This window comes from Oreochromis niloticus, linkage group LG11 (genome assembly GCF_001858045.2).
Source record: "Oreochromis niloticus isolate F11D_XX linkage group LG11, O_niloticus_UMD_NMBU, whole genome shotgun sequence".
Classification (NCBI taxonomy): Eukaryota; Metazoa; Chordata; class Actinopteri; order Cichliformes; family Cichlidae; genus Oreochromis; species Oreochromis niloticus.
The window spans coordinates 20,460,603-20,476,828 of NC_031976.2; the positions used below are offsets into that span (position 1 = coordinate 20,460,603).

At 41.1% G+C, this 16,226-nt stretch overlaps 2 protein-coding genes across 4 annotated transcripts in view; both read left to right on the plus strand.

Annotated features, from left to right (window-relative positions):
• Nucleotides 1-24: 24 nt before the first annotated feature.
• On the plus strand, nt 25-8,529 carry dbf4 (DBF4-CDC7 kinase regulatory subunit). 2 transcript variants are annotated; one of them, XM_003450951.5, is made up of 13 exons: nt 25-275; nt 463-592; nt 1,018-1,178; nt 2,001-2,201; nt 2,317-2,367; nt 2,444-2,513; nt 2,653-2,729; nt 2,835-2,880; nt 2,994-3,039; nt 3,130-3,255; nt 3,753-3,867; nt 6,778-6,896; nt 7,047-8,529. In XM_003450951.5, exons 2-13 carry the CDS (start codon nt 532-534, stop codon nt 7,795-7,797), a joined length of 1,824 nt encoding a protein of 607 aa, XP_003450999.1. In that variant the 5' UTR covers nt 25-275; nt 463-531; the 3' UTR covers nt 7,798-8,529. The 2 variants fall into 2 exon arrangements, with proteins under 2 accessions (XP_003450999.1, XP_005472760.1); XM_005472703.4 differs by having other exon boundaries at nt 25-217.
• Nucleotides 8,530-10,512: 1,983 nt separating this feature from the next.
• The window catches only part of adam22 (ADAM metallopeptidase domain 22), a 68,212-nt gene continuing 62,498 nt past the window's right edge, over nt 10,513-16,226 (plus strand). Inside the window, exons 1-3 of one of the 2 annotated variants that reach the window (XM_013274831.3) lie at nt 10,513-10,891; nt 11,198-11,364; nt 14,688-14,764. In XM_013274831.3, the coding sequence (XP_013130285.1) occupies nt 10,795-10,891; nt 11,198-11,364; nt 14,688-14,764 (341 nt within the window). In that variant the 5' untranslated portion in view covers nt 10,513-10,794. The remainder of the gene's footprint in view (nt 10,892-11,197; nt 11,365-14,687; nt 14,765-16,226) is intronic. The other variant, XM_013274832.3, reaches the window with a different exon arrangement.

Sequence of the window (16,226 nt, forward strand, 5' to 3'; positions counted from 1 at the left end):
GGTTACGAAGTTGGAAAGCGTCAAACATGGCAACATATACCGTCTCCGACACCGGATTTAAAGCGGGAAAGGGAGGTGAAGGAAGCAAACGGCACTGTTAAAGTTTATTAGTTCTGGATGAGGAGCTGTAAAACCGTATAACCGTGGCTATTCTGTGGAAAATAAATCTGCCGACAGACGTTTAGGGACGTTTTTCGACATTTACTTGCATAAAAATGTGAGCAAAGAGGCTAATCGGCGAAGCTGTGTGTCCGCTGGGGAGGGAGGCTGTGAACGTACGTTAAGTTTACATTTAAGACCATTAAAATTGATTAACATGGGGACAGCGAGCATTGCCTCAGATAATGTTAATGTAATGTTAATGTTACATTTTGTTTACGTATTACTATGTAATAGATGATTATTTCCTTGCATTTTGCGTCTAATTTTTTTAAATGTGCGTTTTCTTTTGTTTACACACAGAGGACTGACGAGGCCTTTGTGGAGTATGTTAACTCAAGACGGGAGGATAAGAAAAGCAGCCTTTTCTCGATGAAAGAGAATAAAATGAAGACAAAACGCAGTCAGAGGCACCCGGGACCCAGCTGGCAAGGTACCTGTAGCGTTTATTTCCGTGTTACACCAGCCGCGACTTTTTCCGTGTTTTGCATTTAAAATTTAAAACGTAGTTTTAACCAAACTAGCGAACAGCTAACACCGTAACGCACGAATGTAACGCTAATGGATCTTTTGTGAAGTTTTTTGATTGTTAATTTACTTAAAAATAATCTCTATTGAACCAGATTGACTTGAATGTTAAAACAGATGATATAGGCTCGTTTATTTACTTAGCTTCTAATTCAAGTAAGGATAAACTTGATATAAAACGTGCTTTAAGCGTCAAGTTTGTCATTGGAGATCTTAATTCAATCTCTCTTTTTGTTTATGTTTAATCCGTGTCTGGAAAACTTGCTGTAAAACTCACTTGTAAAATGGTTTAACATTTAAGTCTTCTTCTTGTGCTATACTGTTATTCAGGAAAAGGTGGACATACTAGTGACAAGGTGACGCTGAGTCAGGCGAAACGTACATCAGTTCCCACACAAGTCAAGCCTTTTGCTGGAAAAGTGTTTTACCTGGACCTGCCATCAAACAGAGCCGCAGAAACCTTAGAGAGTGACATCAAACAGCTTGGAGGGGTGAGACATTATTTGGTTACATTCATTGGCTGAAACTTGCATTTTGTCACACTGCTTTTGTGCAAGCTTAACATATGAACTATGAAGCTGCGTACACCTAATCGTTCATGCAAATATCTAATCAGACAGGCTGGTCTGAGTATTTCAGAAACTGCTGATCTAACGGGATTTTCTCACACAAGGAGAAAATATCCAGTGAGTTAGGTTGTTGTTGGTGGTGTAAGGATATGGGGTATTTTCTTGGCACACGTTGGGACCCGAGTCTTCTTGCTGACCATGTCCATCTCTTTATGTCCAAATTGTACCCATCTTCTGATTTCAGCAGGGTAACATGCCTAGTCACAAAGCTCAAATCATCTACATTTGATTTCTTGAACATGACAGTGAGTTCACTGTACTCAAATGGGCTCCACAGTCACCAAAATCTCAATCCAATAAACCACCTTTTTGACATGGTGGAAAAGGTTTTTCATCACGGATGTGAAGCTGATAAATCTGCAGCAACTGTGTGATGCCTTCATGTCAATATTGACCAAACTCTCTGAATGTTTGCAGGAGTTTGTTGAATTAATGTAATGAAAAAATAAAGCCTGAGGTCCAACCAAATACTCCAGTACTTACTGGAGAAATAAGCCAAAACTGAATGCATTTCACTCAGAAGTAGTATGACTAGAAAATGTCAGTCAGGTTACAAACATGACCAGACATTCAGTAATATATTTTTAAAGGCTCTGGGACATGGTTACTCTGTGAATTGAATAGACAAATAATTATTCTTGAGTTTTTCTCAAAACATTTTATCTTGTTTATCTTTTCGCTCAGACTGTGGAGAAGTTCTTCAGTAAGGACATCAAGTATCTGGTATCTAACAAGCGGGAGGCTAGATATGTGAACTGCCTCAGACAGGACTCTCCTGTTCCTAGCCCAGACTCTGGACCGAGTTCGCCGTATCCTTGCTCAAACCCACACCGGCCTGGCAGCCATGGCGACATCAAGAGCAGATCTCAAGGACAAACCGACACGGTGAGTTCACCATGATGTGTCTGTTTTACCGGGATTGATCTCACTTCTTCTCTGAACCTGTAGATCATTTTTCTAGTTATTGATATTTTTTGCATTATCTGTTGTTGTTTTGCAGTTTGTTACAAGCCGAGGGAAGTCTCTGGTGGAGAGAGTAGTGAAAGAGCAGGTTTGTTTTGTCAACATGAATGATATTTACTGAGGGCTTTTAATTGCTCTGCTAATACACACTTGTTTGTTTTTAGGAAAGGATTCAAGTAAACAAGATCCTGTCAAATGCCCTGGAGTGGGGTGTGAAAATCCTATATGTAGATGGTATGTTTTGTGTGTGTGTGTGTGTGTGTGTGTGTGTGGTATCTGTTTTAGTTGAAGTAATTTTTCTTCTTTGTATGAAATTAAGTTCATTCTGCGTTGCCATCTGTGATTTTTCTAAATTTATTTGTGCCAATTCCAGATTTAAGAGCATATGTTCATAAGAAAAAAAAGATCATCAAAAGCTCAGTTCCTGCAGCCACTGCGGCCAAATTATGTGTAAGTTGAGAATTTCCAGTGTATAGTAGGAAAAATAGTCCAACTTTATATTAAGTTATTTGTATAACATTGGAAGTGTTCACTTTTTTCTGTCGTTTCTAACAGGACAAAGCTGATTCTGCAGCAAAGCAAGGCCTAGAGAAATGCAAAGGTAGACCCCCCCCCCCAACAAATTACTTAGCTTTGCTGGTATATTTTAGTCGGCCTTTTCAGGCTGGTATTCTTCTTGCTTTGCTAATAAACGATCTATGTTTTGTATTCCAGGTGGGCGGATTGGTAAACCTTTCATCAAGGTTGAGGATTCAAGTAGGTAAGAAGTCAATCAGAAAAACCCAGCATCCACCTGCTGTCATGAAATTGTTCCTGTGATTTTTAAAATGCTTTCCTTCTCTTTTGTCAGGCACTACCGTCCAATCTACCTCACAATGTCAGACATGCCTGAGTTCAACCTGAAAACCACTGCTCCCTGTAGTCCGTTCTGTCCTGAGGAGAAGGATCCTCCTGCAAACAAACAGCGGGGACAAAGGTATGGTGCTGTGTTGCTTCTAACTTTTATTTGTAAACTGTGCATTTTGCCCCCTTGTTTTTTAAAAAAAAAAAAATTCTCTCGCCACTTGAGCCCCACCAATTTTATACCGAATGCTGCTTGATCATTTTAAATATGCTATGGAGTGCCGACACAGTTTCCCCATGTGTCTTATGTATATTCATAAAAAACTAATATCAGGTTATCATGGGCATGAATGTCATGGCAAGTCTGGTATTTTAATCATTTGACCCTGGAAAATTATCAAGGAAATTCTTAAAAGCCTGAAAATATCATGACAGTCATGCCCATGATAGGTGTAAGGCTATCTCTGATCATAGCTCTGGGTCTGAAAAGTTCTGAACCATGCAATTGTAAATGGTACTGCTGGAGCTGTTCAAAGGGTCTTAAATGCCCTCATGAAGAGTTTTTCAAAATACTAAACTTTTTTTTTCATTTGCTTCATTTGCTCATCCTCTGGGGTGATCTGGAAACAGAGGTGTGAAAGCCTCAGTCAGTGAGGAGAGAGCTCATGGACGAAAGAAGAACAGAGAAAAGAAACGAGGCGGCTACTGCGAGTGCTGTATGATCAAATACAACCAGCTCACGATGGTAAGTTTGTAACACTGTCACACAGCACAGTGCACACACAGTGTGTTTACAATCCTGCTATTTCTAAGTGTGAGAACTTCCGTCTTTGTGCAGATGCTAAGAGATAAATAATCCCTGGTGAATGATCTGGTATGAGGGGGTATGATTTGGGTTTGATTAACATCCACGAATTTTCATTTAAACCTGTTTTTGGAAACAAAACAGAGAATCTTTGACTGAAAAACTCTAATGGCAAAATCCATTTTAAATGCTAAACACGGTGGTTGGCACTGTTGCCTCACAGCAAGATGGTCCTGATTCAAATCCACCATCAGACCGGTGTCTTTCTGTGTGGAGTTTGCATGTTCCCCACATGTTTGAGTGGGTTCTCTCTGGGTACTCCAGATTCCTCCCACAGTCCAAAGACATGCAGTTAGGCTACGTCTACACTAGCCCAGATAAATTTGAATATGGCGTATAAGTCTGAAAATGCTCCGCGTCCACACTATCGTTTTTATTCATTTTCACAGAGTTGTTCATCCACATTGAAACGGCCAAAAACGCTTTCATTCCAGTACTGCGCATGTGTAAAACGCAAGACAATTCGACCTGCCGCATTTCTGTCTGCCGTTTATTTACTCTCCGGCTCTTTGAAACATCGCTGCAAAATGTTGAGGAAAAGCACCGAGTTTTTTAAATGGACTAACAATGAGGTGGAGTTGTTGCTGCGAGTAACACAAAAGTACAAAGTTGCAAAAGCGAGTGAGAATTAAAGAATTTGAAGAAAAGCCATGTGGAGCATGTACAGACTGATATTAATCTTTAATAGGGCTGTCAAAATTGAGAGAAAACAAAACAACTGCTGTGTAATGCCCTCCGCTATTTTAGTTTAATTGGTCACATGACTGTATCACATGACTAAAATGTGTCATCGTTGTCGAAAAGGCTCCAGGTTCGCTGTCCACACTGCAACGCGAAAACGGCGTTTTTCAAATGTATCCGTTTTGGAGAGCGTTTTCAAAACGCTGCGTTTTCCTTTACTAAAAACACCATCTTACTGTAGACAGAAGGCCAAAACAGAGAGAAAAAGATGTGTTTTCAAATGAAAACATATTAGTGTGGACATGGCCTTCGTGGGGATAGATTAATTGATAACTCTAAATTGCCCATAGGTGTGAATGCAGGTGTGAATGTGAGTGCGAATGGTTGTCTGTGCCTGTGTGTTAGCCCTGCGACATGTGCCATATTTCTTATATGGCACATGGCAAAAAACCAAAACCTGAACCCAACCCTAGTGGATGCTAAGAGGCTGAACTATTTGAATTGGGCCAAAATTAAAATAGTGGTTATGTTGAGAGTCCTCATGCTGAACTAGCAGTTGGTACAGGTATCACTGAAGTAATGAGCAGAGCTTTATTGCTTTATGATTTTTACCCACATTCATATATACTGGACCCACAACATATTATCCTTGTTTAATTACACTTCCCAGTCAAAAAGTCCAAAGTCACACTCTTAATATTTCGATGGACTGCCTTTAACTTTCATGACACCATCTGCTATCCTTTGATAAGCTCATCCAATATCTCGAATCAAGAGAAAAACATTTTTGTTTTGTTTTTCTATTTATCATTACTTTTTCACTAGGATCTTTTAAAGTCATTTGTCTGGAACAGGGTAAATCTGGTCATAAGACCCTTTTTATAAGATTTTTTTTTTAAAAATTGCTTCAATATTTATGCTCCTTTTGCAAACTGTAGAGATTTTCAGGATGACCTCTATGATAAATGGTTGTTGTTTAGCTCGGCTGTTGAGCTGTTTAGTCTCAATCCCTTGAGTTCTCTTTGCACTGTATGTGTGCAAATGCTCTTACTTGCGCTATAAAATATAGATTTTTTTAATGATTTGATTTTACCAAATCTTTAAGTGATCTCAGGATTATTCAAGACTTTTATTATTGTTTTGGTGACCACTTTGTCAGACAGTTATTCACCCAGTTTCAATAGTTTCAGCATCCTCCTTAGTTGTTTGCTTAGCTTCATGCAGGCTAATGTGTGGGTGTAATTCTGATTACACCCACACATAAGCTACAAGTGCTACAAAGCACTGTTTTTACTTATTGTGGGAACCTGCAAAGTAAGAATTTCATTGCTCTGCGTAACCATTTGTGTTTTGCCGTGTACATGACAATAAACTTCTTGAATAATTTGACCTTCTGAAACAGAGTAATATCTTCTCCACGATGATGGGCTGTGTCTTCTGACTCCAGCTTTTTTAAGAGGTTACTCAGAACATCAGTTAAGGTTAAATGTTTTAATTGCTGCAGTAATTATCTGATATAAGGCTCTTTATTTGCTTAGCTAGCAGATGTGTGGTATTTTTCTTTGTTGGCATTTACTAACATCATGTGACATAATATGAAACAAAATTAAACTCAGCAACTGATAAACTTGAAAACATTATTAAGTTTTTGTTTTGGGTGATATATGTAGTGTATATGGAAAAAAGCAGATTTACAACTTTAGATGTGTTACTTTAGTTACATTAATGCAGATTATGTGGTTCAGAATGAACCACTTTCACTCCAGTTAAGCACAGTGTTGCTTGCATGGATAGAAATGTATTAAAGAAAAATTGTGTCAAATCAATCATTTAACTGAGAAGAAAACTAACCAAACCTTTCTGCTCATATATCTATTCCAGTCCCTCATCGGTGTTCTCTGGTGTTTAACACAATCATGGAAAAACTGCTCATTGTCAGCTTTGCTCTAATGGGTCGCTCAGTAAATTGCTCTTATTTGCTGTGAACAGTTATGTGGCAGGAGCTTCAAATTCCTCTTTTTGTATGTAGGTGTTTGTGCCGTAGAGGCTCACTGGCCTTGGATGGACCGTGGTAATTCTCCAATATTTAACTGTGTATCTTTTGTTCAGCATCTGCAGAGTGAGACTCACAGGGCTTTCTCTAAGAGTGATGAGTACTTGCTGGTGGACAGATTGATTTCAACCTTGAACCACAACTTCATGCACATTAAAGGAGCTAAACTCAAAAGGTAATTTTTGTTTTTAAGCAAAATTTGTCAAAAAAAAAAAAAAAACCATTTAAATCTCTTGAAAAAATTTTTTCCTTAATATTTTTATCCCATTTAGCTAATTAAAGGTTTTGTTTCTTGTTTGTTTTTTTTGTCTTTGATTCCCATTAGACCAAAGTGCAGTGTTTCCTCTGTTCTGATTGCTCCTGGACCTTGTAGAAAACCTGAACTAAGGCCAAAGGGAGATTCTTCAGAGACCGTTCAAGAAGAGGCGCCCTGGACTGTTGATGTGAACGAAGGATTAAATTCCAGACAGGATATAAAAATCGCATCCGTGCCTGCCTCTGCTGAATTGATTCACAGAGAGGGCGACCAGAGGAACTGTTACACTCACTCAGACAGATCCAGGCACAAATTGCTTGAACGTAAACGGGTGTGCAGACAGAATTCACACACTTCCCGCACCCAAAAGTCTAATCGACCTCAAAGTCCTCAGTTTGCCCCATCAAGAGGTGAATTTCTTCCCTCTTTGCCCACCAGAGATTGCCAGGATGACTTGCTGGACCAGATACCTCACGAGGACATAAACAGCTCAACTTTGCACGTTGATAATATGAACATACAGAATAATTTGGCCTCAAAAAGCCTCAGTTTTATTGAAAATGAACAAGAGTCTGACAAGAAAGTGACTGGAAAAAATGACTCTGGAAAGAAAGAAGGATGCCTTCCTACAGAAAGCTGTTCTCCAGTCCAGAAAGTTCAGAGGAGGATTAAAGTTTACAAGCACAAAAGACGAAAACTGGACACAAACGTCGAACATGTAGACCCTTGCGATGTTTCTGATAACTCTTTATTGAAGCTCTGGAAGCTTTTCCAGTCCAGTGATGACATGGACGTGGAGTTTGACGGATTCGAAGACTAGAAATAGACAAGCTAAAGGGATTAGCTTGAATTCCTGTGTCCTGGACTACACAGGCTGTTAGATTTAAGATGTCCTGGCTTTTGTGTTTCATAAGAAATGCATCAGCTCTCCCCCTTCAATCAGATGATGGTGATTTTTAACATTTTGTTTACAGAGTAGTATATATTGTAAAACTTAGAGTGGCCCTAGTAATATTGTTATTGTTATTTCTAACCATATAGCCCCAGTTATATGGTAATGTACTTGAAATCAAAGATATTTAGTCAAAACATTTATTTGACCAGAGTAGTCTGCTGAGTACATGAAATGTAGTGCCAGCTAAGCGTTAGCTCTAAGTCCCTTTTGCTCAGTCTGCATCTGACTTGACTTTAAGACTGTGTGTTGTGCAGCTTTCCTGCTTCTCCTGTGAACGGGCATGTGTTTAATAAAGGAAGTGAGCAATGCTCTTGAAATGGTAAAAGAATATTGTGAATACATTCCAGTATTTTGACACTGATGGGGTACAGTAATGTCAGAGCAGCTATGTTTTATTGCCATTTGAAAAAAAAAAATCTATGAAAAATTGGTGCAAGAATTATTATTTTACATGATTTTCTTTCCATGAATACTGACTGTAGAATTTAAAGAGCAGCTTATGGATAAAAGGCAGCTTCAGTCATGACAATTATCTTTAATCCTCTCAGACATGAGGATGTGAATGTGTAATTCAAATAAATGCCTGTTGTACTGTGAGTGTCTCGTTCTGTTGTTGTAATGTGAATGACCTGCAGGTTGTTTGCATGGTATTTGGCGTTATGTGTGACATTTTAAAAATTCTTCCTAAGTGCACTTTTTATGACCCGCCATGCTTTTTTTTTTTTTTTTTTTTTTTTAATTCCCTTCCTCCTGATGCATTAGCTCAGCGTCTTCCTTTTCCCTGCATTTAGTGCATTAGCATAGTGCCCATGTCTCCCTCACCACTCTCAAATGGATGCGCTGGGTCAAATGGGAGTCTGCGCCACTGGCATTAAGAAAATGAGCATTGATGTGTTCTGAGGTACCAGCACAGTGATACTGAAGACTTTGCTGAATCCTGACATGGCCATCTTTCATGCTGGTTGCATCCTGTTAGCACTGTTTTATCATCATACTTAACAAACCATGATATCTGACCAATATGGCTTACATGCATACCAGTATAAATAGTGGCTAATAATGGAATACAGCATATATTATATGTAAGGAAATTTAAGCTGTAGCACAAATATATAGTTTGTCCATTAGAGGGCACTAAAACGTTGATTTTTCAAGTGTGTAAGGCCCCACTGAGCACACATATTGAATATTTCCTACTGCTGTTTACTAAACTTAAAAATTAGGACTTTTTCTGTAATAAAATAAGCTGTTGTCAATCAGATCTTTTCCAGATGGTACTGCATGGTGGATCAAAATCTGATGATACTTTTCTGTTTTCAAAGATTCATCAAATATGACAAAATCCCCCAAACCACACTCTGAAATTCAGCCCCACACCATGACTGAGCCTCCACCGTGTTTCACAGACGGCTGTAGGCACTCACTGTTGTACTTTTCTCCTAACCTCTTCTGAACAGCCAGTAATTTTGACTTTGAATTCATGACTACACAACATCTGTTACCACTGATTTTCAGTCCAGGTCTTGTATAATCTGTCATACCTCAGCCTTTTTCACCTGTTTTCCTTCCTTGAGAATGGCTTCTTGACTGACAGCCACCCTTCCACTGAGGCCATTTCTGATGAGGCTTCAGATAGCAGATCAACTGTAGGCCCAAATACATCTCTCAGGTCCTGTGTCAGGTCGTTGACTTATTTCTTTCTATTTCATGGGAACATGGGTTTCAGATACTGTTCACTTGTTGTAGATTTTGCTGTTTGTTTTTTTAAGGCCTGGCACTTTTATATCTACTTGTTACTTGTCCAGTTTCCACTATTTTTTAAGGGCCAAGTTTACAGCCAATAGCCTTTTGGCAGTCATGTCGTTGGTGCAAAAATACAATTTTATTCCTGTCAAACTGTTATCTTTGATATTTTTCATAGATTCAACTAAACAAATGGGAACAAGTGTTATCCTTGGCAGCAGTCTACAGGTATGTATTGAAAGTGAGAGGATAAACCACGCACACTAAAAGGCTGCTGTGGTGTGATGGGTTTGTCACGGATCCTGGCTCATGCATTAACTTCAGTTTTGGAGTGTGAAGTTATCAAGTGTAGGTAAATATTTATAGGTTGTTTTGAATGAGCACAAATAAATGAGGAGTGTGTTTCTATGCATACTGTACATTAACCGACTTTGGGATCTCCAAACTTACCCGATCAACTCATCTCTGAAGGAAGATGAAGAAGCAACATTAACCAAAAAGAAAATATCACTTGAGAGACAAAATGGTCATTTACTCTAAATTGCACAATTTTATCTCATTTTCTTGTTTTTTTTTCCTGGGTAGGGGTGGAGGATGTGTCTTTTTTGGAGGCCTGGCAGATGATGGAGTGAGTCATTATGATAACAACAGGCAAGACTGGGCAGGAATGGCGCTTCTGCAGCGATTTAACATGGAGGAGCTTTTATCTCGTACCACATAGGTCCAGTCGGCGGAAGGCCGAGCCCACATTTTCTCCTCATCCAACCTCCGCTCATATTTATGCATTAGGCGTCTCTGCAGTGAGCCGCCGAACACTGATGTGTTTTAAGGAGGTGTCCCTAGATCTCCCTCCCATCCTCCCTCCCTCTCTGTTTCTCTCTCTCGCCTCCAGCATTCTCCGCGCTGCTGATCCGCGGGGTTTCGGTGCGCTCAAACGCGCTCGGCGTTCAGACTCCTAAGCACCCCCGATGGCCCCCCATCAGCGACACTGCACTAACCAGACGACCAGCCCCGGCTTCAGGCTCCCTTAGCGAAGGCAGGACCCCGAGAGTCCTCTCCTGGAATACCGCATTGTTTCTGATTTCCAGCCACACAGAAAGAGAGAGAGAGACGGAGGAGATGGTGCTGCTGATGCGCCCGCGATGGTGGATTTCCCTTTTGTGCGTCTGTGAATTGGTGCACGTCGGTCACCAGAGCAGCCCTAACGCCGGAGATGGTAACTGATGCTATTTTGGATGATGCATGAATTGTTATTGCGCAGCCAAAGCGTTAAATCACTATCAAAGGGCCTGTGTTTATTTGTTAATCAATGCCTCGTCTGCTTCATGTTTCCTGCATTTAAAATCATGCACGCAGCCCACAGCTGTTCCACTGTGTGAAAAGGAAATGAAAACCATCGACATTTTAATCATAACTGTTTGTGATCCGCGCGTTTCTATCACTGCTGATCTCCGCGCGGAGGAACGGGGCGCGTAATGAAGTCGGTGTTTTCCCCTTTCTCTCCCTCTCTCTCTGTGTGCAGGAGACGCCTTGTCGAGCTTGAAGGCTCTTCGTGATGCGGGCAGGTTTGTCGGGAAGGAGGACACGGTGCCTGTCCGCCTGCTCTACAGCAGGCACAACCACAGCCAGATCACACAGGACGAGCTCAGCACCAGGGTTAAAGCCACCGCCAGCTCCGACTCCACGCAGGTACACAAGGTGCTTTCGTGTTGTGAGGGTGGACTGTGCGAGTGTGGAAAGATGCCTCTGTGTTTACATTTTTCTATTTTATCCATTCAACCCCTCCCTACATGTCCTCACTGGGGGGGGGGGGGGAATCATTATTTAGCAAGCAGGGATACAGAAAAGGACGCTGACAACATTTAAACAGGAGCAGGTCACACTAATGACACAGCCTGGAGGTGCTATATGGGTCATAGGCAAAAGAAGATGCAAAAAAACGCCCCAACCTACACCCATAAAATGCTTCAAAATACTAAGATTAGTAATAGGACCTCTGAGTTCATTTATCCCCACTCAAAATGATCGACTATATGTCACCTGGTCAAACCGGATAATTAATATTTTAACTTGCATCTCGTCCGTCCAGCTGGGTTGTTGTCTCAGCAGCTGTCTCACCTACCACCTCAAAAATGCTGCCTAATGTCCCACCAGGCAGCATTTTTCACCTTACACATGAAAACGAATGACCAGAAGCTTTCTTATTGAGCCTATGATCAGCAAACTTTGGCTTGTCACATGTATACCAGTGTCAGCATGTTCTGCGGGCTGGGTGATCACTGTTGAGTTAGTCTTAGAAGCGCTCTGGCCTGTCTTTAGGGTCATTTAGAAAAAGGGTTGGGTTGTTTATTTTGTCCACTAGAGGGCATTAAACTCTATTGTCAGCAATTAAAATGGGCGGTTCAATATTTTGTATAATAAAACTGTGATAACTACTTTAAGGACTCATTATTTTTTTAAAATGGAGCTGTTGTTTATTCATATTTATGAAGAATAAATATATTGCTGATGTTAGCTGATCTCTTGGGCATGGCTAGGTGAATATTTTAATATTTACTCTACAGGGAAGCTGTTCTGAAAGAGGACTGGTCTCTAAAATAGCAAATTACTTAAATAAAGACATAAATATTTAAATGCATCTGCAGCTATGTAATATGATTGCGTGCAGCAGCCCCTGTTTTTGGATGTTAGCACCTTCAAATAACCAAGAGATACACTGTAGACTTACAGGTAATAAAGACTATGGTTGGATTACACTTTGGACATGATCACCCACAAAATTATTAATGTTTGAAAATTATTCAGAGAGCTGTTATTGAAAACTACCAGCTGCGGAAAAGCCTGGAGGCATTTGGCTTTGCCTGCCTACCATGACTAGTACAGTGCAATAATAGTCATAATCAGTGTAGCTGTGTTCCCTGAGTCAGTTCAGTCTGCTGGGTTCCTTTCAAGGAATGAGTCAGTTAGCATTGTACAAACATGTTAAGTGTTTTTAATTTGTATGGCTTAGGTTTGAGTAAGGCTAGCCTACTCAGGGCTCAGCGAGTGGAGAGGGCTACAGATGGCATCAGGCAAGGAGGTGTTAACCCTTTGTCTCTCTCACACCTCAGCCTGAGCTGCAGCCCATTGGGTAAACAAGCTAAGTTGAACCATCTGCCGTCAGATATCATTTTAATGTTTTCCTTTTGAAGCTCATTCTAGTCTCACGGCAGGTTTGTGGCACAGGCTTGCTGTGAACTGAATTTCAAAGGTAGCGTTTCTGCAGAGCAGCACAACAGTTTTCCACAAGAGATTTTGCTCAAAATATGTCATATTTTGATCTAAACCCTCATTATTTCCTGAGTCACTCTCCTTCTCTGGAGTTTACAGCCCAGGAGATGCGTTTATTTTACTCTGATATCATATTGTGCCAACTCATAGTCATAAAAGATCTTGCGTACAGGCAGCAAGTTAAAGCATCAAAGTCATAAAATGTACATTGCAAAATGCAGATGATCGAGGGTGGGAGGGTGAGGAGATTTGATTTGTGCTCCGAGTCTTTTAATCTCCAGAGAGCTGATGCTCGTGATGTCACTTGCGCAATGTTTGATCAGTTATTGGCTGTTTTTAGATCAACAGCCTAAAAACAAATCTGTCAGATAGTTCTGAAAATGTGCGACACACATGGAGTTATTTATAGGCTTCTCTCGCGTCGCCTATTTTTAAGTCGCAGACACAAACAGCACTGAATGAGCTGCGGGGAGTTCAGCAAGGTGCTCTTGTTGTTTTGGTGAAAAAACAAACGCTTCCAGTGAAATCAGTCTAACTGTGTCAGTTTGCATGTTTTCCTGCCTGCCTCTCTGCAGAGCAATGATAGGCTTACAGTCATTCTTGAACAATCACGAGTGGAAAATCAGGCTCGCCATGACTCAGAAATCAATGCGAGAGGAGTCACCAGTGGTCTCCTCATATTGGCCCTGCTAAGTCAGGCTGGGATGTGCTTTCATTAACCACAATTACTGGTACCTCCTACCCTGGTGGATACAATCTGCCAGATTAGATTTCATCAAAGTGTGGAATTGCCATTTGCACATGCTCTTGCACACACCCACACAACCTCTTAACTGCTCCTATATGCATTGACCGGCACAGGCACGCTCCTGCAGACAATAGAGTCTGTGATCACTGGGGACATCAGGCTATCCTTGGGTGAGCACAGGGGCACTTCCTGAAATGACAGCCTACACCCACACACACACACACACACGCACATTTTCTCCTTTGTTGTCATGTAGTGTCCAGTCTGTAAAGCAGGTAGCCTGTGGCCCAAGCCTCAGGGAGACGGCAAGCCATGCTTAAGGTCTCCACTGGGGCTTTACTGGACCTAAAGGAATTACTGTGGGGAGTTATTATTGACCCAGGGGGCACAGCCCATACAATATGTGTCCAAGACTTGGAATGAATCAGACCCTCCTCCAGCCACATCAATCACACAGAGTTCATGCACTTAGAGATGAAGCAATGACCGGTGAAGGAACATTAAATGAGTCAGTGTAGGGTTAGGATTTTTTTTTTTTTTTTTTTGATGGTAAACTTAATTCACTTCAATTCAATTTTATTGTTCAGCTGTATTTATATAGCATGAAATCACAGCAACATTTGCCTTAAGGTGCTTTATATTGTAAGGTAAAGACCCTACAATAATTGGAAAAAAAAACTCCAATAAACAACTGATCCCAGTGAGCAACCACTTGGTGACAGAGAGAAGGAAAAACTCAATTTTAGCAGGAAGAAACCTCCGGCAGAACCAGGGAGGTGCAGGCATTTGCTGTGACCAGTTAGGGTGTGTGTGTGCAGACTCTGATGACTTGGCTTACTTCATTCCTGCAGCTGATCGGTACTATAAACACACAACGCAGCCGTCCATCAGTGTAGATGAGACTTATCCATGTCTATGATACTGAACTGGACCATGCATGTGATAACGGGGACTTTAGAAACAGTATGCAGCTTCTCTTCTCTGTCTTTTTTAGGTGAACCATGTGGCCCAAGCGAGCTTTCAAGTTGACGCTTTTGGTCGGAAGTTCATTTTGGATGTGGAACTGAATCAGTGAGTATTTCATTATTAAATCGGTCTGTCTGGCTTTGTTTGTCTGTGCTTGTATGTCACTGTGCCTGTCTGGGTTTCTACTGGGCGCTCCTCTCACAGTCTAAAGACAGGTTTACGTTAATTAGCGATTCTTCATTGGGCGTGGATGTTCTCTCTTTGTTGGTCCAGTTCCAGCACATCCCTAAGTTGGAGAGGCAAAAAAACAAAAACAAAACTGGAGACATGGATACATCTTGTGAAAGCAAAGGTTGCCTCATTTTCCAGGAAAACACTGTAGTGTGAGCTTGCTTGTTGAAATAACTGCTTCAGGTGTCAAACTTGTATTTCTCGGTGCCTCTTGTTCTTGTTTAGCATGAATCCCCCCGAGCGCATGTTGCACATTAAACTAGTGATGACTTAAGTGTTTAAGTGAAGTAGGTCACTGTGGTGCTGCAGTGCTGTTTATTACCTGTTTTAGGGAATGCACATAACTGTACCACAGCGGCTGCTCTGTGGATAAATGCATACAGTTTTGTGTGTGTGTGTGTGTGATATAGAGGTTCCATCATAATAGGAAGTGATTTACAGTAAAGGCTTGAGCACAGTCCTGTCAGACACTAATATTGATCACAGCTGTGCTGATGGAAAGTAAGCTCCTCTCTCTCTCTCTCTCCAGCTCTTCTTCTGTTTCCACAGCTTTCACATTTTAGTGTCATCCTCTCTAAACCTTTCCCCGTTCTTGTTTTGCTTTGGCTCCAGTCTGCCACTTTTACAGTCCATGTTTGTCTCATTTATCCCAAAAGCTTGTGAACTTGGCATGCGCATACAGTGAAGCTGCCTACTCATCACAGCGGAAGTCACTCTCTTGCTGAGTAAAATGTTACATCAGAGGAATTCCCAGGTTTAGAGGATAGCCTGCACCTCCCTGCGTGACATGTTGGCCAGTTATGGGTGCAAACATACATGTATGCATGTATGTTTGCACCGTTTAATGCAGACTGCTATCCTTCTCTATACAGGCAATGTTATAAAGGTAACGAAATAAGTGAAAAGAGAAAAACGCAATAATGACACGAACAGGCGGTTCGCAGTTTGAAGGGAAAACGGTGAAAACAGGAAGTAAACATGACACAGTTGGAGTCATGTGCATCAAGAGTGATTTCAGCAGGAGTGGAGAGAGATACGAAAGGTGTCAGATCCTCCGGTTTAGCGCTAAAGGACTCAGCATCCAGCCTTCTTATGATTAGATTAACATGGAGTGCTATAAAAAAGAATGCATATGGATAAATGAGTATAAAAGTGGGGTGTTTAGGAAGGTTCAGGGCCTCTAGGGCTGAGAGCAATATTGGAAGAAGGGAGTTCACATTATTAGCAGGATAAATTATTCGGATGCAGCCAGTTAGAGGCAGGTGAGTCTCCTCACCCTCAGCTTCAATCAGTTTCTGCATCACCTGTTGGGGTATGCCCCTTAGAATCTGAATCT

Coding starts and splice junctions, on each gene's coding strand:
- dbf4 (XM_003450951.5), top strand. CDS start 532: ATGAAAGAGAATAAAATGAAGACAAAACGCAGTCAGAGGCACCCGGGA. Junction 593..1,017: donor CCCGGGACCCAGCTGGCAAG/GTACCTGTAGCG, acceptor ACTGTTATTCAG/GAAAAGGTGGACATACTAGT. Junction 2,730..2,834: donor CCACTGCGGCCAAATTATGT/GTAAGTTGAGAA, acceptor CGTTTCTAACAG/GACAAAGCTGATTCTGCAGC.